We start from the raw sequence: 25721 nt of genomic DNA on the forward strand, positions 1-25721 counted from the left end.
CAGCATACAGTACTCATGCCTGGAAGGCAGATATCTTTCTACAGAAGCAAATGCAAAACTGCTGAACTGAGAGCAGAAAATTGTGCTTTTTGAATGTATTTGTAACAGTTCAAACTTCACTCAGGAGAGGAAGGCTGTGGGGCTGTTGAAGGACATGTCAGCATGCTGCCTTTGTGCGTTCCTCTGCGTGTTGAAGAACTTCCACTTTTCATGCCAGTTTTCAGCAACAATGCTGGTATCTCTTTAATGCAGGTCGTACATGTCGTATATTTCTGTGTACACAGATGCACAGACACATGAATGAAAGTGTTTAGGCAGAATTTGCTGAGGAAGTTCTGGTGTTTGGGTGCCTTTGGAAAAATGAGATTGTTGTTTGGTTGTCTGTGTGTTCCATGTGGTGACTGAGCAAGGCTGCGGGAGGATATGTTGCTGAAGTAGGGGAGGAATAACTTTGGTGCAAGTCTTCTTTTATTTTTTTCATATTCAGTAGTCTGGTATAAAAAAAATTTGTGCATGTTTTATTAAGTATTTCTGAATCCTGCTCTAGGAATCTCATGGTCCTTCACTTTGGAGCATGAAGCTGCAGAGTTTTTATCCCTTCATTGAAGGGTAAGACTTTGTCTTGAGGAGAGTATTGAGGTCTAGCCTTAGAAATGCTGAAGAAACTGCTGTTTCTCTATACAAATAGTTTCTACTGAAATAAGTGAGAAATAAGAGTTTGTAGGAAAGATATTCTTTTCTCTGTTAAAATTACATGGTTCTCTAAGAACAGAATTGTCTGTAGGACCTTTGAAGCAAAGGTAAGTATTACTGCTAATGATTTTTATGAACATTAGGAGGAACTTGATAATGACACTATACTGGAAATGTGTTTTCAAACAAAAATCAGAGTTGTCTCTAGTTATGGTGAGACACTTGCATTCCAAACTCTTTGGAAAGTGGGTTTCACTTACAGGGTCACTTATGAAATGCCCTGAGTTCTTCTCTCTGACAAGTCTTTGTTTAGCCATTTGTTCCAAGGGAAAAAAAATCTCTCATACAGTTAAGGCAGCTGAGATGCTGATCCCTCAAACATTCCATTCTGCTGCTGTGCTCTGGAGCCTCAGTGTATCTCCAGTTTGCATTCAGCACTGCAGTCACAAAGGAGACTGGTATGTTCTGAGCTGTTGCAGGTTATTTCTGACATGTTTTGAAGAGATTGCCTTGGCACAGGTGGATGTAGGTTTGTTTACTGAAAGTTTTCAGCTGGGGGAAGGTAAGTTTAGTAACACAAACATGCAAATCAAATTAAAGGAAGCTCCAAAGACCAAATGGACAGCATCGTTAGTGCAAGAAAAAATGCAGAACAGGTCAGTAAAGTTTGTTAGCCTTAGACTGTCTCACTGAACTGTCTTTTCTATTGTTCAGTTGTCCGCTAAGTTCACATGCTGAAGTGGTAAAAAGCTTGAGATGTCTGGCTTTTAAATTCTTTAATCATTTTCACAGCCACTTCTGTTGTAGTGGAGGCACCTCATAACTTTGAGCTGGAGATTATTAGTGAAGTTTTGAGTTCTAGTTCAGGTTGCCTTTTCTAACTTTTATTTTTGTGGTCGTGGTCTCAGTTATCTCATCCTAGCCACAGGAACAGCCCTGTGATGTGAAGGCCTCCCAGCTGCAGGCATTTGGAATGCCAGGGGCTAAAAATGTGAATTGGAACTCACTAGCTCAGGAGCAGTGCCTGTGTCTATCCGGTAGCCAGAATGCAGGATGACTCCAGTAAAGAGAAGCTCTTACTGTTCAAGTGATTCAATTGCTTGACTCTATGAATCAGTTGGCAATTGTATCCAAGGGAAATCTGAAGTAATGGCAAAGACAAGAATGTCTTAACCAAAAATACCAATTTAAAGCTGCAGCTTTGTATAGCACACCTGCTTGTTTGGGACAGTGGTATGCTGGAATAACTGCCTCAGTTTGTCTTCCATAAAAGACCCTTTCTCCCTGCTCTTTTGTTTAGTTTTGAAAATCTGGTAATATGTGAATGCAGTGCTTTTAGGATACCTAGAAGGCCACGAAGAACATTGCTCCAATAAAAGCAATCCAGATCATTTTATGATATTAACTATAGAAGCATTTGGTGTGTTAACAGTATCAAAAAATGCAGTGTGACTATAATAAGTAGGAGGAGTTAAAACTTCTTGAGAAATTGAATTTAAATGCATTTAATTTGATTGAATTAGTGTCACACAGGAGCAGAATTTCAACAAAAGCTTAAATGATTTAAAATTGTGGCTTAATTGCTATAGAGTGCTACTAATCATTATTGATCACAATAGCAGCTCCAGGTCTCATTGCGAACTGAGGTTGATGAAGTGGATGTAAATGCATCCTGCATTTCTAATAACTTTCCTGTTTGCTGTTGTGGCCAAGTGAGTTACTTCTTAGCTTTTAATCTGGAATAGAAGGCTCTGTTCCTGGTGGCTTGTTGGACCTTCTTTGGGAATTGCGGTCGGGGCCCTAAGGATGTGTGTCTGAGCAGTTGGATTTGACTCCTTTAACTGGTAAGTTCCAGTAAAAGACTCAGCTGACTTCTGAGTAGACTTGAGAGTAGTTTCGTATTATTTAAGTTAAGGGTAGTTAGAACTGGTCCATAATTATTTCTGTTTTAGACTAAATTTATTCATTCACCTTGTAGAAAGGCTCAGGTTGTGCTGCGTTGTCAAGCTGCTGCTGATGACTGAATGGAAAACAGCTGGGCTGGGCTGAGTGGGCCTCTGCCTTCCCTGCTGTAGGTGTTGAAGTTGACTGCTTTGGGGGCTTATTTGCAGAATATTTCTATCTCCAGCACTAGCTAAATTTTGTGTAACTGCAGTTTGAAACTCATTTGCTCAGTTTTGCTTTCAGTTACTTCTTCTCCGAAGGACTTTGGCTGGTCTGGTTCACTCAGTGTGCTGAGGATTAGAGTAACTGATCCAGCCTGCTTGTGGTTTTGCAGTGCAGAGCTCAAACACCAGCAGCTGCTTCAGAATAGATCAGTTTTCTAAACTGTTCATCAGATGAAAAAGTGCTGCTCATTGGCTCTCTTTATTGCTCTTTTGAAATTTTATGATAGCTTCTGGTTTGTGCCAAGTCAAAGAACATTAGTTGGTCACCAAGGGATAATGCTTCAAATACAGCACAAGTTTAAAGAAGAAAGTAGGGCAAGGATTTAATTAGATAGTGAATTACAGGTTTGCAGTCCAGAACTAGGTGGTACAAATACTGAGGCCACAGGTACAGGGCATGTTGGCAGAGCTTCCAGTGTCACTCTAAGCCTCCTCCTTCCCGAATTTGTGGCTGCTGGTTTGTAATGCTGTTTGCAGCAGAAGCAAATACAAACAGGCAGCTCTTGTGAGAAGCCAAGTAGGATCAATTTGTCTTTCCTGCACTTGCAGTAGGAAATCTTCCAAATCTCATAGTCGTGCACTTTTGAAGGTCCTCAGCTCTGATTTAATTCACCCGCTGCTGAGCTGTGGCTGTAAGCCACAAATTGCCATGTATGGTGGGTGACCCAGCGTTTGGAGGAGCGTGTGCCTGTATGGGGAAGTCATAACCCAAGGGACACGGGATGGGCAGGAGGTGCTATGGTGCTGTGTCTTGTAATGCATCATCGGAGTGCTGCAGCATTCCAGTCGGTGAACCTGAGCTCCATGCAGAGCTGCGTCTGGCTTGAAAATTGATTTCATGATAAAGATTGTTGGATTGGTTTGTTACTTCAGAAGCTATGCGTGTTGAAATGTTAGATGCAAGAAATGCAAGTCAGTGGTTCAACAGTAGCAGTTCATCAGCTTTCAGTAAAGACCTTTCTGTAATTTCCTTTCACAGATCTTCTGGAGTTTTCAGAGGATGCATCTGGTGTGCCTGAAGGCAATAAAAAATCCACAAATAAACAAGGTGATAAATCCAAGGAAAACACCAGGAAGATTTTTAGTGGGCCAAAGCGGGTGAGTAATCTTACCAACAGTCCTTATTTTCATTAACTCTTCACTGTTAGTGTTTCTTCCTGTATATTAAACAGGGCTATTGTACAGTTTATACCTGTGCTTGAGGTGATGTTGTCTTTTAATACTGCATTTTAAGCTTAGAAAAGTAAAACCTTTAAGTGAGAACATCCTTGGGTAAGTAAGTGAGGATTTCACTTCTCAGATGCAAGTGTGAAGTTGGGGGTTGTGCACTGCTAACTCACAGCTTTATGGGTTCCCCCTAGGAGATGGATAAGGTAAAGCACCATTTGATCATGTGCACATTTTTTTAATTCTCTCAAGAAATATCTATCACATTATAGGGTTGAACCCAAAAGCTTGGAATTTGCCATTGGTGTAATCTTTCTAAGTATGAGTGCTATTCAAAGATGGAAATGTGAATTAAAAGAAAGAAAGAAGAAAAAAAAAAAGATTCTGTGTCCCCATATACCCCAGCTATGTAGCATTTGGTGTCAGTTGTTCACAGTTTCTTGTTGTGAACAGAACTTATGTGTTTCGCTTAGTTCGCTTAGTTTTGTTGTGCTGCCTGTTTCTGTAGGTCATTTTGAAGGTTTAGAACTGTGCATATAGCAAAAAATTTATGTAGCTGTTGGGTGAAAAACTACAGTGGTGGGATCTGTGTAATTATGACCTGATTGTCCAGGACACCCATTTTAGTGCCTTTTAGTATGCTTTTTTGCATAATGTGTTCCCATGCCTGGAACAGGGAGTAGTCATCTCACTGTCAGTGCAATCCAGAACTGATACCATGGGAGAGAGGAGACTGGAGATGGAAGTGCTCTTGCATTTCAGATTTCCCTTTGATTTCCTTAAGGTTTGCAAATCCTGGCAATCGTATGTTAAAATATGAATGCTTCTGTATGCTGAGGAATGTGTTGAGTAGTCCAACAATTCAAAGACATTTTAAAGAAATTATTTTCCCTTGGAATCAGTTAGAAAAGAACAACAGTGGTTTGATAACATCCTAAAATTTCTCATGAAGCTGATTAATTACTTGTATCACTACAAGTATCAGTATTACTTGTACTGTAAAGGAGCTTCAGTGTTAGTTCTGATAAGTCAGGAAGGGTTGGTGGGTTTTTTTCCAGAACCGAAACAGTATTTCTTGAATTCTAGAGTTCCTCAGCTTCTGCTGATGTAACAGTAATTCTTACAAAAATCAGCTTTCTCTCAGTGGACGTGTTACAGCAGACTGTGAAACAGCAGTACAGAAAAATGCAAATGTAACCAAACCTGTTTTGCTGTATTTTTTTAGCAGCGTAAAACTTCTGTGGGTGTTCTGGTAAATATGGATTTTTTGTTAGTTTTAATATTAATATGCTTCATGTATTTTGATAACATCTGTTTTTCAGTTTTTATACTTGAAATACTTGAGGGTTTGTAGGAGAACTATTGAATGCACACATTGGAGTCATGTAGGGTGGAAAAAAAATCCAGCCATGTTGTACTCTATGGGGATAAGTAGATTCAACTAGGAAGTTCTCAGATGAGAATGAACTTAATTCAAGTGGGAGATGTGAGAGTTAAGCAACCTTTTTGACCTGCAGTGATATAATAGGCATAGAAGCAGAAACTGCTGTAATTGCAATTTGGATTTTAAAGTTTAATGTTCTCTAATCATATGGCTGTTACGTGGAGTTAATAATAATAATAAAAAAGCTTGTGAAGCTTCTGATGGTAATTAGAGACACTATAATTATCGTCCTAAATTACAGATATAAACTCTTAATCTCAATTCCTTTTTAATAGAATTTTCATTCTGGGAATGAAAAAAAATGAGCTAAAAGTACTAGCCTAACCTTAACAGCCTCATCCTGATTACAAATACAGTAAAATAAAGTTATTGCATCCTCACATCATTTCTTTCTTTCTTTCTTTCTTGCTTTCTTTTTTCCTTGCAGGAACTAGCAGATTAACTCTTAATTCTTTCCTGCTAGGCAGGGATGTTAGAGGTACTGCCCTCTGTGGCAGACTAAGTTGAAAACCAAACAACACCTCTATTACTTGGGAAGCAGCAGGTGGTATTGTTCAGCTTCAGTAGATCCAGAGAGCTGAAGAGTTTTTCCAGTTTGTGACCAGCAGGGTTGTTGTTAACTTTCTTGTTTTTTGAAATTCAGCCATTCCATTCCAATGTTAAGGTCCAGTTTTTGAAAGTTTGAGTATACAGGCAAGAAAAGCTAACAGACATTAATAACTTGCTTCTGACATCAAGAGCAAAGAACAGTGTTTCTAAAAACTGCCTTTAATGTAAGGAACCTCACTAAAATGATTGACCATTCATACATACAGTTATGAGCATTGGAGTTGAGGTAGTTTGTACATTACGTTAGGTACGTGAAGTCCTAACCTGACTTCTGCCTTTAAGTGGTTTAATTCTCTTTATCCCGAGCCTGACTGACGGGGAATATTATGTTCTGTAGCAATGTAATTATGTACTTAGAGTACATAAATACTGGCATTACTTGACTTGCAAATTATGGGTGGGAACCTTACATGAGTAATCTCTGCAAAAAGTTTCTTTGCTGTTTACAGTTTTAGTTCAGCTTGTTTAATAACTCATTCCCCAAGTAGAATCTTCTGGGAACTCAGCATGGCTGTAATATGCTCACCTATAGGTCCTGCCCTTCCTCTTCTGTGGATGAAGCTAATAATCAAGTATACACACGGTTTTTTGCTGCTGTGGTTCAGATCTACTCAACATTGAAGACTTGAAAATAGGGACTGAACAATTTTTTTCCCTGGGTGTTACAGCATTGTGCTTTTTTTCAACAAGGAATAAAACACGAATAACAAATGCATGCATTGGGACTGTGTAGAAAAAGGCATGGAAAAACCTCTGTATTGACACTGTCACAGTGTTTCCTTTATACTGCTCACTGGGAATACTGGACTATGGGATTCCTCTTGCAGAGTACTGCCTTTGTGTGTAACTGTGTGGCCTTGGTGGAAGTTCTTCCACCAGCACAGAATGCATTAGCCAGGAGGAGTTCATCTTGTTGTGCATTTCAGACAAAATGGGGAAGAGGAAAAAGACTAATGCAGTGAGTGGTTTAGAATGAAAAGGGGAAAAAAAAAAAAGCACTGACAAGTAGTTGGTGAAGCTGACTTTGCTCTCCTTTTACCACACCTGCTCTCTCCTATCTCCTTGCTCTTTCAGTTTCATAAGGCAAGAAACTGAACTAAATGGGGAACTGAACTGTATTTAAAAATAACTCATGGAAAGGAAACATTTAACACAAATCCTGGTTTGCTTCACCAGGAGACTGAACAATTGTATCTGCTCAGTTAAAGGAAAGCAAAGAAGAGGAATTAAGTTGTCTTTAACCTGGTTAAGTCAACATTGCAACTGAGAAATGCTCACTAAACGCAGCCGGTGTTAGGAGGATTATGCGCATTGCTTTGATCAAGTGACATTAATAGAGTTAGACATGACAGTAGTGTTGAATACATGAATGAAATCATTGCTGAATGCAGACATGGCTTAGCCCAAAGACTGCTTCTGAACTGTGAGGCCAAGATAATGATTTGCTTCAGTCATAATCCTCCAGCCATTGGTTTTCCAGCCTTATGTAGTTTTTACGAGCAACATCTAGGTTTTGTGTTCAACTGGGTGCAGAAATGTGTGAGCTTTCAGAGTGTATTTTGGGTAGATTGGTTGGAAGGTTGTGTAGGTCACTGCTGTAGGAAGAGCATGAATTTCCAGGTAGATTGACTATCAGACTTCCGCTGATTCAGCACTCAATTTTTTCCTCTTGCATAACTTCAGTGTGATCCGCAAATAGCACGTAGCTTGTTGGTTCACTGCATCTTGCCTGTCCTGTGAGGGGTTTTTTTGCCTGCAAGTAGGTTGTTTTTATGGAGTTGCCGTTTTCTTGTTAAAAATTTTAGGCATCCTGAGAAAGTGTCAATCCTCGAAAATAAAGGTGATGTGTGGTCCTGTTGTTTCTAGTAGGGATTTGTGGTAATGCAAGCTAAGGGGCACCACCTAACAGATTTTATGGGCTGATCTGAGCCTTTTCCACTGGTACTGCGTACTGACTGGAAGCTGTGAATACCAGCTAGAAAGAAATGCTGTGTCTGGGTTTACTTGCAGCCCGAGATGAAGTGTTTTGAAATTGAAGAAGTAAGAATCCGTGCATGGCTCTGCTTGGCAGCTCAGTCCCCTGTGAGCGTGGTGGTGACGTGCGGCAGGGGATGGGCCGGGCTCTGCGCTCAGCTGTAGTTTTCCACTCGGCTCGTGTTGCACTCTGCTGTGGATATTTATTGAAGATACCCTCCAAGGAATATTTATGTTTGCTTCCTAGCAAGTGAATCTGCATTTCCCCTAATCAAACTGGAAATTTTAAAAGTGTTTTCTGGATTTGGTTTTAATATGTGCGAAGATAAGTGCATAATCTTGGTTAGTTTTGGTTAATTTTTTTTCCATAGAAAAGTAAATAGTCTTTCAAAGTTATGCTCTCTCCGCCACACCCTTTCCCTAAGCCTAACCATGTGGCTCTTTTAGAGAGAACTGCTTACATTCAGTTTGCATAACCACGGGGAGAAGGGCACGGTGCTCAAAGGACGAGCAGTTATAACAAGACTTTCATTTTGGTGATTTCAAACAGCTCGCACTAAATGTATTGAACTGTTTGGGGTTTTTTTGCATCATAAATCGGGAAATCAAAATACCTTTTTTTAATAGGGCGGATGATTAGCTGACATCTGCAGTTCTGACTCTGAGGAGTTGAGCTGACAGTCCACATAATCTGTAAAACACCCGGCTGCTGTCAGCACGGCGTGATGTGGCTGGCTGCTCCATCAGCAGTTGGATACACAGCAGCAGTCAGCCCTGACAGTCTGTGACAGCGAGCTGCTGCTTCTGCTGTGCATTCCTTCCATCTGCTGGCTGCTGCTTCTGGCCTGTGCTCTGCCCAGTGCTGAGCTCAAAGCACGTTTGGTTCCTGTGATTTTTGTCCAATAACTGTTAGTGGCAATGATGAATGACTGGTGAGCTGTTCTGAGTGCTAATCAACGAGAAACGGTTTGTGTGCTTTGAGCAACTCTTATATTGCTGAATGAAGAATGGATTTAGAAAAATAGATTTAAAATCTGCTTATTAAACAATGGTTTGTTAAAACCAGTCTCATGCTGATATGGTTATTTTACTTTTTTTTTTGTAGCTGGTAAACAGGATTCTAATCAAGACTCTCAGGTTAGATTAGTCACCTAATTTGAAGAGTGAAGCAGCCCTGTAATTCAGCTGTATTGAGCTGGGGCATAGCACCTTAGAGCTATCAGCAAAAGCAGATGTGGGAGTTGGTCTGTCACCTTGCAGATAGTCATTTGACTCTGCTCAAAATTGTTTCCTTCCCACTCCTTCATCTTAAGCGATGGCAGAGATGGGTGTGCCCTAGCAGATGCTGACTGAGATGCTGCCCTCTGCATGCTGTTTGCCACCGCAGCGGTGACGCTGTCCTAAGCACGTCCCTTCTCCCATGTGGTGCTGGGAAAGGTGTTACTGGCTGAGATGTAGCTTTGGTTCTGAGGGAGGCAGGGATGCAAAGTGCAGTGTGCAGATAACAGGCTAAGTCCTCGTACACGGAAGAGGAAGAAACAAATGCTAAGTGTGGAAATTTTTTACATGCTCAGGAATAGAAAGTTGAGTGGAAAATGTTCAGTGTCACAGTGGAAGGCCTTGTTTTATCCTTCCAGTTCCTGCTGTTATTAACTCTTCTTAATCAAGAAACAAAGATCCATTAAGGTGTTTTGAAATGAGATTCTCTTACCTTTTTACAGTATTCCCCACCCCCATCCATCAGTTGTGTAGTTCCCTGTAATTAACTCAGTGTTCCAGTGATTAGGCAGCACAGGATAACTGTAGGATACTGTAGAGAATTCTGAAAAGCCAAAACACTGGAAGAGAGCAAAATACAGCACTTTCATTTGCCAGTGGAAGCTTAACTTACGTGAGTTGATGCAAGACTGTTTTCACAGCTCCCATGTGCTGTATGAGCACAGCCTGTTCACTCAGCTCTGGTGACTGTGCTTACATTAGGTGACATGAGATGCAGTGCAACATGAGCAAGTACAGAGAGTGAAACAGTTGGTGTTGAGGGCCTGGGTGTGTATGTATAGCAATAATGTGGATAGGAATTCTGTCTGGCTGTTTTTCTGCTGTCTTGATTTGAAGTGATAGGTTTCCAGGTATTGTGACAATGTGTCTGAACTGTTGTACCCTCTCCCTTTTAATTAGAATTAGTGTACGTTTCAGGTCACGTGAGTAACAACAGCCATGTGGCTTCTGCTTCAGAGCTGACCAGCTTTGCTTACGCTTTGTGTAGGTAGCGTAGAGAGCACCATTATTTCTGTTAAAGAATTAATCTCAGGTTGACCAAACTATCCTATCCTAACCTATTTCTTCAGGTTAAATTTTCATGTTCTATTTGGATGTCGTCTATCTTGCAGTGCTTTATAGGCCTCCTTTGGAGCTTGAGGAAGACTTTCCTTTTGCAGTTCTTCAGAAGTCTGGAGCAAAGAAAGCTTCAGTGACTTTGGTCTCCGCTGCTGGAAGACTTCAGCCTTGGCTGACTACGGCCAGCTTGTAGTTGCTAAGCCATGTGCATGCATAGTGTTTTTTTATGCTCTGCCTGTCTCTGAGGAGAACAAGATAGAGAAAGATAGAGAAAGGGGAGAAAACACAGATTGCCTGAAGTAGACTGTTGTCTGCCTCTTGGACTTGCTCCTTGGGATATTTTTCCCCCCACCCTTCCACCTCCATTTCTTTCATCCTCTTCAGAACCACAAACTGCATGTTCAGTCCAAGTACTTGTTCTTTGACGTTGTATTCCTAAGGCATATTTATACAGGATCGTTTAGTCCATTTCTGTAGTGAACTGCAGTCAGCAGTTCTAATGCCTGACTGCATAGCCAGTGAGTCTGTAGAAACTTTCCAATGAGTGGCATTCATTTCAAGTGGGTTTGCTTCCTTCAAGTGCAATGTTTGGATCACCTTTCCAAATATGATTAGCACATAACACCAAATCAGTTAGCAAATATCTGTTTTTGTGTAGAGACATTCTCTGAGAAAATATTAAAGGAGATCTTTTGCACTGCAGTGTAGTTTCTATGAGTGTTATTGGAACTCCTTTCTGTTTAACAGAGTAAAACAATTGGATATAGCAATACTCGTGGCATCGGAGATTTGGGGTTATGTAAAAGAGCACTGTCTAGATGTTGAAGATGTTTTTACTGCCTGACTCAAAATAGTCCTTATATGAAGAAATGCAAAGATAAATGTCAGCTTTGAAAGAATGATTGAAAATGATGGGGTTCTGTCATGACACTGGATTTTACTAAGATGTGTCTACAGAGCTATTAAAAATAACTTTAATTTCCCATTCACGTAGTGAAAACCAGCAGCTGTTCTATGCCTGCAAACAGAAGAGCATGCTTCCCTCCCTGGAAGGATATAATAAAAGCTCAAGATCCAGATTCCAGCCGCATAAGTATTTCTGTAGGTAGTGTTAAACCTAGTTTTGCTTGTTGCTCTGAGTGGTCTAGCAGCTCGTGATGAAGTGTTCCAGCACCCAGAGGTGATCTGTTGGCACTCATCTGCTGCTGTGATTGAGGGGATGCATTTTGAACACTGAATAATACAACTTTGGTTCTGATCTGCTTCTGATTTTTAACTGCTCTTTGAAACTTCTGTCCTATCAGAAGTTCAGAGAAACTTCTCTGTTTTATGAACCTGTGCTGAACTGATATCCCATCTTCTTGTTTCAAAGTGTAATCTCTATTTCTTTGCTCCAAACACGTGTTCATTTCTTTCCCTTTCAGAAGAAACAGTCAGTTATGAATAGCTTTGTTGCATAATGTATTTGTTACATTTTTTTCCTTCTCAAAGACACGCAGAGAAGTGCTCTTAAAGATTATAAATCCTTAGTAAAAAATAGTAAAATATTTCAATTTATTTTGAGGTTTTTAAAATTTATTTGTAGTTTTGACAGGTATCTGCTACACAGTCTTAATGAATGCCCTTCAAATATAGATAATGCATTTTTCAGGATATCTATTAAAAATGTGGGTGGGTTTTTTTTGTTGTTGTTGTTGTTGTTCTTTTTTATTCCCTTTGACTTCTACCTTGGAAAGTGTTCTGCCTGCACATAGCTGCTGTCTGTCTTGTTTTGCTAGTATTTTCAGCATGACTCATGTTCCTGGCTCTTACTTTCTGCTATTCTTACATCTGTGAACGGCAGGCAGTGCTGCATCAGTACATATGGTGTGCCAGCTCTTGCTTTGAAGCTTGCAGAGAGGAGAGGTTAGAGCCTGACCCACGGTTTATGTTGTTGGAGATGGTTGTGTAGTGCTGACACCCCTTGCACTCCTTCTGTACAAATAAATAGCAATATTAAAAGAAATCCCTAGTGTTAGGTGTGGTTCTGCGTTCCAGCTCACCCCTCAGTGCCACGTGAGGTGTCCCACTATAGAATACTCTTTGCACCTTCACTGGGATATTTGCATTCTTTCAGATATCTGCTTCTGTGCAAATCACTGTTAGGGCTCTGCATGGGAGAGAAGGAAACTCTGTTCAACAGCAGAAGCACTTACAGCTGATTAATATTATGGAGCTTATTTGCCTTAAGAACACAATTCAAAGGAGCAGTGTAATTCCAATCTCATCTCTTTTTAAGTTAGTCCTTAAGTTAGGAAATTGTGGGAAAACCTTCTGTTATTTCTATGTGTGTTCTTTGTGGCTGTGTGTGACTGCTGTAGGGCTTGTTTAGAAGAGCTGCTTCAGAAAAAGGGATGAAACCATTGTAAACTTGCAGCAGTTTGATAGAGGAGCATGGCTTTAAAAAATTAAAAATAAATAAAAATTCAACTAAGGTAAGTTGCTTACAACTGTATCAAAGCACACTTTGCACTTCTTGTAAAGAACAGAAGGATGTAGTGCAACAGACTTTGTAACTCAGGAGTTTCTACGGTGCTGTCAAGTTTGCTTTCCAAAGCCTTACCGTATTTCATAGGATTGTGAAATCCATGCAGATGGTTCTGCTAGGTTCGCTACACACAGTTCCTCTTTGGGCTATATTTGAGCAATCATTTATTTTAAATAGCTGATGCACTGTATTTTCACAGAAAAGATTTTTTTATACCCACAGTTTTAAAATATTTTTCAACACTTCAAGTGTATAGGTGCAGGGTGAGGTGTTAAGCTATTTAAGAACGTATACAATATATGGCATGCTGAGAAATAGTGAAGATTGAAATGACATATTAGTCTGAAATGTTTTCATGCAATTAGAATGGTAAACTCTTACGCTAGAATACAGTTCTCTTAGCTTCCTTCAGAGAACTGGATTGTGTTTCCCTCCAGAATCAAGGAAATTATGTTCTGATTCAGCTTTGATTTGCCTTGGCACATCTCTGGGCAAGAAAAATAAGCTTAGTGTATTAATGTGGATTAAGACGTTTCATTGCAGTATTTTCTATTTCTCCAAGCATCAGAATCTGCATAAATTCATATTTTGATCCCAAACTGTTCATGTCTTCTGCTGTGGTGCTGTTGGCTAACAGTTTTTTGCCTGTAGCTGTTTTTGTCTATAGGAATGTTGCAGATCTTTTGTGTTTTAATAAATCTTAAAAGAATGGATTAAAAAAAAAAAAAAAGAAAAAGGAAGAATTCTTGATATACTTGGGTGTAGTGTCTTTTGCCATTTACGTGGATCTACATATCTTTAGACCCGTAAGATACTTCAAAGCCTTTGAGGTTTTCTGATATGTACAATATAGAGAATTTAAATGAAAACTTGTGCTGCCAGGAAGTCAGAAGGGAAAGAGTGAAGCTCATTTTACTTCCAGCTTTGTTGCCTCTTTTCTTGGTACAGCCATTTTTGAAATATAAAATAACTACTGGTGAATTTGCATTTTAAAAAGAAACAAAACCCAACAACTTGATTTTTGTCTTGTAGTCTCCCACAAAAGCTGTATATAATGCTAGACACTGGAACCAGCCGGAATCAGAGGTCCTGCCAGCACCACCGGTTTTGAAAACTCCCAGTGTCCCAGTAAGTAGACTGCTATTAGTGTATCTTCTAAGTTTCAGTGCTATCTTTTGAAACCGACAGCAGGTACTGATGTTTGGTTATGTCACAGTCATTCAGAATGAAGTCTGCTTTGTGAGACGAGCCACCGATTTGGCAGGAAGGAGGTTGTCAGTGGAAATAATCTAGAATGAGATCTTCCATATCATTTCAGTTTGTGGATAGTTGTGTTCCCCGGTGTGCAGAAGTTAAGCTTTCTAACAGTGGACTCCATTTTATCTTCTGTGAACCTTGAGAATTAAGCTGCTAATATCCATAAAAATCAGCAATTTGTCGGTCAAAAAGGAAAACCTCATAAAGATATTTCCATTATTTCTTCTTTCTAAGAACAAACTATTGTCAATTGGTGATGTGAGTCCACAGGAAAGGTGAAACAGTTTTCTTTATGTCTAGTAGGACTAATGTTATAGAAGGATGTATGCAGTAAGTTAATAAGAGGTGAAAACAATTCTTAAAGATATTTGTTCAAAAGCTAGCATTTGATTAGGGCTTTAAGGTAATAGGTAAGTTCTAAATATGTTTTGAAATGTATTTAGACTGTGAGAATCCAGCATCTTGTGCTTGTATGTGTGTAAAAGGTGTTACGGATCATGCTGGATGGCATTGTACTTTGTCAATAAACTTTATTTCATTTGGTGTGAACTTATTTCATATCTGAGAACAGAAAATCGAAGTGAGGTTATTCTAGCACTGATATGTCTTCAGTTTTTGTGGTTTTTTTATTCTACCCTTGTTCGTGTCTTCTGTGCTGATGACAGCTCTTTGATTTACATTTCTTTTGTTTGTCCTCACCTTATTCAAAATGGCCTTCCTTTGCTGTTAACCATGCTGCCTGAAAAGCACAGATGACTGGATTGAAATAACTAATTGCACTAGCTTTGAGGAGAGCAGATTTTTCACCCTGAGCTTTTCCTTTAAACAGATGATTAGAAGTTCTTAAACCCTTTTCTCGATTTCAAGTGTGTGGGTTTGAACTGAAGCTTTTATTGCTTGCTTAATCTTTCTATCCGTACTGTTTTGCGTGAAAGACTCAGCTAGCTGCAAGGCAGGTTTTCTCTGAGTCTTCTCAGGTAGTCTTGGAGCATAGCCTCTTCAGGTTAGGAGAATGTTGGGATCATCCATATTCAAACAGGCCATTTTGTCTTCTGTCAGGCTTCCACTTTGGAACCATCCATGTATTAATTCAGTAGCATGGCAGAGGTCTGGTTAAAGCAACTTGCTAGCAGAAGCTGTAGGTGCTTCTGATGTTATAAAGAGTATCTGAAATTACTTCAGTCATGTTTTTTAACCTTGATTTGTGTGTATGATCAAGGGGTAAGAGTAGTAAGAAATAAGCCTTATTCCAAATGTTCAGCAGTAATTCCTGAGCAGGTGATCCTGCAGGTACAGACAAATTTGTTTTAAATTTACAAGAAGATAACATGCAAACTGCTTATGTCAAGTATTCTTTCTTATGGCTTCTAAACTCCCTTGGAATCCCTTTTGAAGGGGAGGTTGTTAACCAAGACTTGGATGAAACTGTTCTGCTTCAGCAGATCTCCTGTTCTCCAAAGCTGATTAAGATCACAGTCCATTGAATGCTTTCCAGGATGGCTTATTATCCTTTTGCCTTCAGAACCTAAGTGAGCAAGCACTGAAGTGCTGCACACTGGTAGAGGCAGTGTGTAAGAAACGGTGTGTTTTGTCTTGTGTTTTAATTTTGACTGTTGGTACACAAGAAGAAAGCTTTTCTTTCTAATATCCCCTGCAGCATGTAACAGCTAATGCATATTTTCTGTCTGCATCAAGTTCTTTACTACCTATTTGCTTATTCCAAATAGGTTTTGCTGTAGTTCTTGCTGTAGTATGTTGTTCCTGGAAAATATTAGTGACAGAAGTATGCATAGGGCCAGTGAGTGGAGAATACCTTATTGGAGCATACCCTGTCAGTTTTAGGCTTTTGTGCTTCTTTAACAGCATGTTTTTATAGCACTACAAAAATGATACTGGTAGTCTCCTACCTGGAGGCATTCTGTAGTGTGTTAGGTTGGTGAGGTACTCCCTGAGCACAGCAGTGCGGAGGCCTCCAGTAGATGGGAATGAAAGCAGTAGAGACAAAGTTTTTCAGCTCCAGCTGTGCTGAAGCAGTGATTACTCGGTGCTGTGACTGTATCCAGACCAGTGTGCTTACTGATGGTTCAGTATAGCTACCAGTTGTACTGTCAGTCCTGGAAGCTCCAGTGAAAGGGGGTTAAATACGTATAAGTATCAATAAATACTTGTTTTTAAACTCTTGATTGTTTTACTTACCCTAAAGCTTAAAGAACTTTGGTTGTAAGTTCTTTGGTTGGTAAGGGATTTTTTTTTTTTTTTTTTTCAGTTTCAGAATTCACTGGAGCGTTCCTGACTACTTAAAGATGTTTTTAATACTTAAAAATGCATGTAATTTCTGTTTTTATTGATTGATTTATTTTTTTTTTTTTAAGAGTAGGTACATTATCACACAGTTTAGGTACATCTTGGTAGCGTAAGGGAAGGACTAAATTGTCCCAAAATGTGAGTTTGACAATTGCACACCTGTACTGTTTCCTGATGTATGCAGTGTATGTTTACATGCTCAAAACATCTGCCCATTTTAGCACTTTCTTATTAATAGGTAAGGCTATCTTCAAAGGAGGCAATTCATAAAGATGATGGAGTTTTTAAGGCTCCTGCACCACCTCCCAAAGTGATTAAAACTGTGACAATACCTACTCAGCCCTATCAAGAGATAGTAACTGCATTGAAATGTAGGAAAGAAGACAAAGAAGTAAGTATTCTTGACACGTTTTTAAAGTAAAGAATTATTGCTAATTCTGAGTACTGAAGGAACAGTATCAAAAAGAAATTTGGCTTTCCTCTTAAAGGTAATATTTTCTTATATGGTTGAATGGCCTTTGTTGACTACTTAATGTTTCCTTGCACTCAAAACTGAATAGATTTTAAACTGTACTTGCTAAGTTATAATGAATTCCAAGAGCTTAAGAACTTACCTAGGTCAAAATATTTGTCTCTTCCAGTTATACACTGTTGTTCAGCATGTAAAGCACTTCAATGATGTAGTGGAATTTGGTGAAAACCAAGAATTCACAGATGATATTGAGTACTTGCTAAGTGGATTGAAGAGCAATCAGCCCCTAAACACACGTTGCCTTAGGTAAGATACCTTAATGTCAAACATCAAACTGGTATTTAAAAGAGCAGTTGAATTAAATAAATACCCTTTAGAGAAGTGGCGAAACTTTAAATTTTGTTTGGTAGTTACTCAGTGCTGCTTTTGTAAAGAATAACACTTGAAAATAGTCTTGAAGATAAGTTATGAGTAATCAGCAGCAGTACAAAGGAAGAAGATGAAGAAAGAAATTGCAAAGTAAAGTCTTCAAAACTTGTTTGCCTTACTGTAAATTAAAGAAATCTTTCTTCACTGTGATTTTAAATGCGATGTCTATTGGGTTTCTCTTATTTTTTTTTTAAAGCAAAAAGTTAATTCTAAAATGAAATCCGTATGACAGTTATATTGTGGTGTCTAGAATATAAAGCTAATTTGATGAGGTGATACTGCTAAACTTCCACTGGAAGTGTTGTGGCCACAGTGCTTACTGAGAGCTTTCCTAAGCTGTCTTTGAGCACTGATGCTGCTTTTAATGTTCAATTCACGTTTTATTGCTAAGTTAGTATCAAGGAAGTTACAGTCATGCTTTGACGAAGTTTATTCACAACAATACTGGTTTCTATAGGCTGAACATAAAATTAATTGGAATGATGTTCTGTAGCCACATAATAGTTTATCTCATCTTCATATTTCTAAAATTTCCTGTTTACTACGACTGAAATGCTAGAGAAAGGAACAGCGTGATTCCACAGACACAAGTGATAAGGATGCTTGGAGACCTGTCTGCGATGAGAAAGATCTTTTACGCTTGCAGGAGAGCTATTACAGAAAGAATTTATTCTTCTTGTGCCCTGAAAACAGTAATGGATGCTGTTGATTTAGCATAAGCTCAAGTAATCTGCTTTCCTGTTTCTATGTACATCATAGAGAAAACACATGAGTACCTCTGTGGTAGTTCAGGACTGTCTTTCACATCAAGTGCACCTGCTTGTATTGCGAGCATCCTGAGGCTTTCAAATGACTTCTGACTTCCCACGTTTTTGTCAAGGAGTGCAACTTATATAAATACCATAAATGTTTTTCTTTCAGCTAATAAATTAGAAGGAAGTCATTTTTCCAAAGGAGAACTGTGTAGCTCTAATTGATGCCATTGTGATGGGAGAAAGGCTACTTGTTCTCAAAACACCATACTGTATGAATCTTACGGTGTTTCCTTACTAGTCATAGAAGAGTTGGTGGCAGTATTGCTCCCACATTACTCCACACTGAAAAGCAGTGTATTTTTAAATAGTCTCTATGTAGGGCTGTGCTGGGAATGACAAAGCAACTTTCTAACAAAAATATGAGAGAAACTTCCATCTTGTAGAACAGAATTGTTATGCTTTCTGATTAGACTAATATATTAACACTATAGTGTTTCCATCATCTCTGAATGTAGCAATAAATATGAAATAATTGTGTTTGGTTGGTTGGTTTTTAGCTTTTGTAGAAGAAGCATTGGACATGGGCAGTTCTAATCAGTCAGTTAAACAGATAGCTATTAGATAGTGATGGAAGCTCATGTTTATAACTCTGATTATTCCTTGATCCACAGTGAGTTCTCCTGTACCTCTAACTCAGTTTTGTGCTTAATCTATGAACACTTCATTTTCAATTTAATTATTTCAAATTTTGTTTGAAAGAAGCAAGTTCAGGCTGCACTTTCAAATTGATTTCTAGCTGACCTTAAAATAAGTAAACAGATACAGTATGGTGCTGGTAAACAACTGTTGAATAGATGCTGCTCTGCTCTCCAGTGCCAAAGTTGGCTTAAACAAGTTCTAGAATTTAGACCACAGCTTCTTGAGCTGTGTTTCTTAGACTTGTTTCACTACCGTTCTTGTAAATGTGGAGATTTTAGCTCTAATCCAGAATTAATTTTCTCTAGTGTAATCAGCTTGGCGACCAAGTGCGCCATGCCCAGCTTCCGGATGCATCTGAGAGCACATGGGATGGTAGCCATGGTTTTCAAAACACTGGATGATTCTCAGCACCATCAGGTATGTATCCATTGTGCATTGTTATTAGAGTTTGGCCATAGCTGTGTATTTCTCATAAATTTTGTGTACGCCTTATTTGCAGTCAAGCATCATGTATGGATGTATCCCAAAACAAAAGAACACCACCTTTTAAAAACTTATTTTATCATGTTTTTTTTTTTAATTGAGAAAAAGATCTGAGGGAAAACGATGTATTTCATTCAAATAAAAGACTTAACATTTTTAAACAATCCTTTGTTTTTGTTTAAAGATGTCTTCAGTGCTACACCTGTAGCTAATATGAATTGCTTCCCTTGCTGTGGCTGTGGTGGGAAATTCGGCACATCTGGGTCTTGTCTTCTGGAGCAGTGCTATAGTTGCATTCATGAGATGTCTTGAGTATGTGCAGCGTTCTGTGATAAAACAGGAAAAATGACCTGAGGGTTGAAAACTGAAGCAGTTTGGTTTTTCCTTACCAGTTTCATAAGCTCAATTCAGCTTGTAACCTGTGGGTAGCAGTACTTTTTTGCCAGTGATAGACAACTGTGGAGTTTCCCACCAAGTATTGCTATGAAAATGTAATGTGGGTGAAGTTACTAGAAGCGGATAGTAGATATATGTATACCCAGTCTGCTTTATTGGTTTTCTAATAGCTATCACAGAGCGACAGGTGTTGCAGTAGAAAACTTTGTAGGAATAAACGTTTAAGAGCTTGTACTTGTTATTTTACAGTGAGGTGAGGGGAGGGTAGAAGAAGGGAGTGTGAGGTGAAGAGAGGAGCTGTGGAGCTCTAGGTAGCTTATTTTAGAATAATAATTTATTTTCCCTCTTCCTGGCAAATTAGTAATGGCTAACTGTAAGACACACGAACCAGATTCAACGTGTTCATTGTTCTGTCAGTTGTTGAAATAGTGCTGAGTGATACTAGCAATAAATATAGTCACACTATTTAAGATGGGTACCACCACTGAGTTGCAGGAGATCTGCAGAGGGCAGCTACAGTTACTTGGAAAATGTACAGGCTTGCTCAGTGTATTTTAGGCTGTCACTTAACAGTTCCCATTATTCCTTCATTTTCAAAAGAACTAGCACATGCAGTTCAAAAGGAAATTGCATGCTATTATTAGGCTGCAGTAGCAAAAAGCATTGATTCTATTCACTCTTTTCAGCTTATCTTCTGATGCTCTCTTCTGTCTGGGGAAAAAAATGGAAGTCAACATAATAACGTATTTAGCTTTTTAACGTGTATTTCTTGGTATATATTATACGCCAGTACAGAATCACTAATTTATCAAACTGATAATAAATTCTAAAAATATATGCTCTAAATACTGTCAGTGTATGTTTCAGCAATGGCTTTTTTTGTATAACCTTGCTGTCTTTTTAAACTACCCATTCATTCACTCATTGTTTCACTACAATTGTAACTTCTTTAAAATCCAAAGAAATTTCTCCACTGTATCGTAGTGCAAGTAAATTCAGTAACAAATTGTGTTACACTGAACTTAGGTGGCTGATGTTTTAACATGAATAGGGACCTCAGGGGAAAAGAGCACAATTAATTTGTTGATATCTTTGGCATATAGTGTTTTGGATGTGAGAGAGTACTGTCATGATGATACAGTTTGGGTGTATCCTGCATTCACTTGTACTGTACAGTGGAATAGACTGAGAAAGCAGATGACTTGCCATAAGAATATAAAATAGTAGATGCAGAGCAATTTTTCAGTAAAGAAAGCAACATAGCTTGTTATCTTCTTGAGCTGTGCCCCCAGAATATTTATATGATCAGGACTTATTGGATGTAGTTTGCTTATACATTTCATTTCTCTTCTAAGCTGCAATTTGATTTATTTTTTTTTTTAGGTTGACTTTTCTCTTTAGCTGTGTTTTAAAGACTATGCAGTATTGTTCATTTTTCAAGTAAAAACTGTATTTTCATTACAGTTGTCAGTAGTTAAGCACAGAAATGTGATTTTGTAATGTCTTGAGCATGTGAATAAAAATAAAATTTTAAAAAGGGTGCATTGAATGAAGCACTGAACCCCAGAAAATAACCATCTGTTCCTGTAAGTTGGGATATAAATAGAATGAGCAAGGGAAGACAAGGATGAGAGTGGGTGTAGTTGGCCTGCAGTTTCTGGAGTAAATGTTCAACTGGGTTGTTTTCCTAATACTGTAGAAGAAAGGATAGCAATAATAATCTGCCTTAAATTCAGTGTAGAACAAATGCTTTACTCTTTTCTCCCCTCCACAACCTTCATTTGGAAGCAGGATGTGTTATAAATGTTGTCAGGAATAAAATAGGAAAAAAACAAAAACAAACAAAACAGGGCACAGGTTTACTGTTGCAATACATAAGAAGGTTGGTTTTGTTTTGTTGTTGTTTTTTTTAGTGCTTTTGATTATGTATTTTGGGATCAAAAATGACTTGTACAGATGTTTTTCCTCCCCAATTCTCAAGTTAGAATTCTCTGTATGGTAGTGCATGAGGTTGTCTGAAACCTATGTAAATAACTGTCTTGAACACTTACTAATCAGAGCAAAATTGTTTGAATTCAAAAGTCACTGTTATTTAAGGTTAAACCAACCTGTCTGTAAGAAATCTGACTTTCAGTAAACTGTATCAGTAACACAACACACAGCTGAAGCAGATCTGTTCTGCAGTAAAGCACCATGACTATCTGAAGTCCTTATTTTGCAACTTGATCGTTTTCCTCTTGCAGTTGAGCGTTTGGGAGTTTGTTGCCCCGGTTGTCTTTAGGTTTTCCTTGTTGCAGGAGTCTAGTTCTTGTTACACATACCTACTCTGCTTCTTTTTGCAATCTGGCAGTCCTCCTGTAGCCTGAAACCTTCCATATAATATCCTAACCCCCACCTTGATTCCTTTTTAATCTGAGCATGTTAAAACCTGGGTTGGAAAGTCTGAAGGGAAGTGATGCCAGGTGCTTGCGTGGAGGAAAAGCCATTACTTGCTGTGTAATAGAAAGTCAGCTGGATTGCAAAGAAGGAAGCTTGAGAGAAATGAGAGTTTGGTGCAGTCTTACAGAATTAGTCTGATTGCCCTTATCAGGCTTGTAAGTATCTGTAAAGCAGAGCATTCTAAGTAGTGATCCAGTCTCTGGCTTTTTGAAACGCCTAAGCGTTTGTAGTCCATACCATAAATTCTGCAGTTTTTCTCAACTACTACATAAATTTCACTTGTCAGAAACTAAATGTCCTTTGGGGGGTTTGAGCAGCTGAGTAATGCTGTTCACTAGGAGCTGGTTCTGTCTGTTCTGAGAACTACCATTCTGAAGGAACAAAAAGTGCAGTCATCTTCCAGTAACCTGAAATCTCTTATAGTTTAAAACCAAATAGAATTTCTGTAATTTAAATGATAAAATTGCAAGCTTATTGGAGAAAATAAATAGAAATTAAGGTAATATCTATCTAGGCAAGCTGTGTATGCTGCTTCCTGCCTTACGTGGTCCAGCTGACAAAGCTGGAATAGAGATATTGAAAGCTAAGCTTCATTTCTTAAAAACAATCCTGTGCCTTGAGGTTGTACTGTGAAAGAAGATGTAGATTTAAAAACTCGTGCTCCCTTCAGTATTCAGATGCATTTTATTCACCTGTGCCCTCAAGGGTTTCCCTGTCTCAGCCAACAAGGCACTTTACCGTACTTTTTGATAGACTGTCAGCTGCCTAATCCTGCTTTGGCGATGCTGGTACTGCCTGGTATGACCAGGTATGATTATTGCTTGCTTCTAAACTAGAGGCAAGCTAATGATTGCTTTGATGGTTGGCTGAACTGTTAACAAAACGTTCATCTGTTATGATCCAGAAATTCAGCTCTTTCCTGTTGAGCCTTACAACATGTACTTCCCAGATTTTAGTTGTGTGATGTGAATTTAACTTTTCTGCGTTTAAAATTTACTATTCGTGAAAAAAAAAAAAAAAATTAGTCAAAAAAATTGAAATACATCCATGCAGCATATTGACTCTTCTTTCCCACTTGAATTCAATCAGTTACTCCAAAGAAAACAGACCGTCTCCCCCCCCCCTCAGATGTCTAAAAAGGTTTATGGAAGTACCGTGCCCAGCACAGCTCGATTCTCCATGTACGTTTTTACTCTTTCTTGCTGCTTGGAGCTCATCTGGATAGATGGCTCTCTTGGCACCAGTACTGTACTTGCCAGCCCTAGCGACAGATAGCTTTGGTCTGATCTCTTTGCTCTTACTGTCATTTGTCTTTTCCTGACAGCCCCCTTCTGCCTTTGCTTTTCTGGATCTTCGTGAGGATGAGTTACAACTCCTTGAAGAAGGTTTAGGTATTCTTTAGCCAATAAGAGGTCCCTATAGGCCATTTCTGTTAATTCTTTGTAAGATAGGGATGGCTGAGCTAATAGCATTTTCTAGTTGAAAAACTGATGTGGGAGGAAGGACTCATTTGGTTTGTACTCTCTCTGCTTCTGAAAAGCAGAATTCCCACGGAAATGAAATGTATTTGTGCAGGAAAGGTTTGGATAAGCTGTTGACTGATAGACCTGCTTGGCAGAAATGGAGTGTATGTCACCAGGTGCTTTTTTGTCTTCCTTTCCCCTCCTTATGATCTTTCTCATGCTTTCTGTCACTAGCTGAACTTACCTAACTTGAATTTGCACCAACGTTGGCACATACCATGGTCTTTTTACTTTGTTCCTCTGCCATCTGTCTCTTCCATAATTCTCTGTTACCGGAGTTATCATTATTCATTTGCAGCATTGAATCTCTCAAAAGCAGAACAACCTGCTTCTCAACCTGAGCTTTATGAATATGTTGAATTATTTGTCTCTTTCCTGTGAGTTAGAAACTAACTACAGTGAATCAATTTATGTAACAGAATAAATACTCGTGCAAGTGCTAGTGGAGATGGGGACATGTCGGGTGTTTTCTGTTGTGTAGATAGGTGAATGATGATGGCATGGCAGCAGAGGTGGAACCATTCCACTAATGTTCTGCTACGTGTTGTTGCTGTGTGACAGATGGCTGCAGAGGGGCAGTCTGATGGAATGGTGTCTGACGGGGAAGTGTGCGTGATGCAAAGGTGTGTCACTGAATTCCTCCAAATGGAAAAAAAAAATGGCATCCATTGACATTCATCAGCACTTCCTGAATGTTTATGGAAACCAATAAGTCTCTACAAGTGAGGCAGTGGGTGCTTATTTTAGCAGTAGCAGCAGTGGCTCACCTCCACTGGGGCAGATTTTTACAAGCACAGCATGCAGCTCTTGTTCATTGCTGGCAAGAATTCATAACTGGTGGTGGCTGTGTTGACCTCGATGTAAGTAGTGTTAGTGTGCTCTTTGTATCTGTTGTAGTCTCTATGGAAATAAATAGGTCAGAGTGACCTATGTACGTTTTCTTCTCGTTAAAAATTGTATAATTTGTTTAATGTGCTTATTAAAAAATTATTTTCTTCTTTTTCTTTCCTTTCCCAACCCAAGAATTTGTCCCTTTGTACAGCAGCTCTAATGTACATCTTGAGTAGGGATCGTTTGAACATGGATCTAGACAGAGCTAGTTTAGATCTGATGATACGGCTGTTGGAATTGGAACAAGATGCTTCTTCTGCCAAGCTGCTGAATGAGAAAGACATGAATAAAATTAAGGAAAAGATTCGGAGACTGTGTGAAACTGTGCACAATAAACATCTTGATCTCGAAAACATCACGGTGGGTATCACGCTTCTGTTTGGAAACCTTGACAATAACGAAATGCTTAATAAAATGGAATTGATAAGCACCAACCTTCATTTCCTATCTCATAACTCACAAGTCGTGACGCTATCGAATTTCTCTGTACATGTGATTGCACTGCAGGTATCTTCTGAGCTTAAAATTTCCTTTACGGAAGATTTTTAGAAGGATAAAGTTGTGTTCTTTAGCTGTGTGATTCACCGTTGGCTATTGGTAGGAGTGTAGTTCATTACAGGTAGCTGTTAAAAACCAATAAGATTTGAAATAATGATGTTTCAGGATTACGTTTAGTTTATTTGACTTTCTTTGCTTAAATGTTCGTTTGTGTACCTCTACAAACAGTAGGGTTGTAATGTGAGAGTAAGAGTGCTGTGTGCTAAACTGAAAGTGTGGTGCAAGTACCTGCATTTAAAAGTAAATAAACAAAGCTGTCTTTCAGAAACCAGTTTCTCTCTGCTGGAAGTGCAGTGCCAGATGTATCGATAAGCTTAAGTTTAGATGAGGGCTGTTTGTTTTATGCTTCCTTTCTCAAGCCTACTAGTGCTTTATGTATCTTCAGCTTCTACAGAGCGAGCACATTTTTATCTAAAAGTAAATTTGACCATGATTTGATGCTAGTGTCAAGCCAGTCTGAAAAATAGAATGTAAGCTGCAAGTCTTTTTGAAAGAGCATCTTTAAAGAATGGGTAACAAATTGACTAGATGTGTGGTCAAAGAGGCACAGATTACTGGTGTTTTCTTGTTTTCACCTTGTTTCAGTATAACAGATG

At 38.8% G+C, this 25721-nt stretch overlaps 1 protein-coding gene across 1 annotated transcript in view; it reads left to right on the forward strand.

Moving 5' to 3' along the window:
* The window catches only part of WAPL (WAPL cohesin release factor), a gene marked incomplete at its 3' end in the record, with an annotated part of 58824 nt that overhangs the window by 20498 nt on the left and 12605 nt on the right, over positions 1 to 25721 (forward strand). The window contains exons 4-9 of the mRNA XM_079535710.1: positions 3841 to 3959; positions 13952 to 14047; positions 16719 to 16871; positions 17122 to 17258; positions 19141 to 19252; positions 24700 to 24927. Coding sequence (XP_079391836.1) covers positions 3841 to 3959; positions 13952 to 14047; positions 16719 to 16871; positions 17122 to 17258; positions 19141 to 19252; positions 24700 to 24927 — 845 coding nt within the window. The remainder of the gene's footprint in view (positions 1 to 3840; positions 3960 to 13951; positions 14048 to 16718; positions 16872 to 17121; positions 17259 to 19140; positions 19253 to 24699; positions 24928 to 25721) is intronic.

Source organism: Tetrao urogallus, assembly GCF_951394365.1.
Source record: "Tetrao urogallus genome assembly, chromosome: 5".
Lineage (NCBI taxonomy): Eukaryota > Metazoa > Chordata > Aves > Galliformes > Phasianidae > Tetrao > Tetrao urogallus.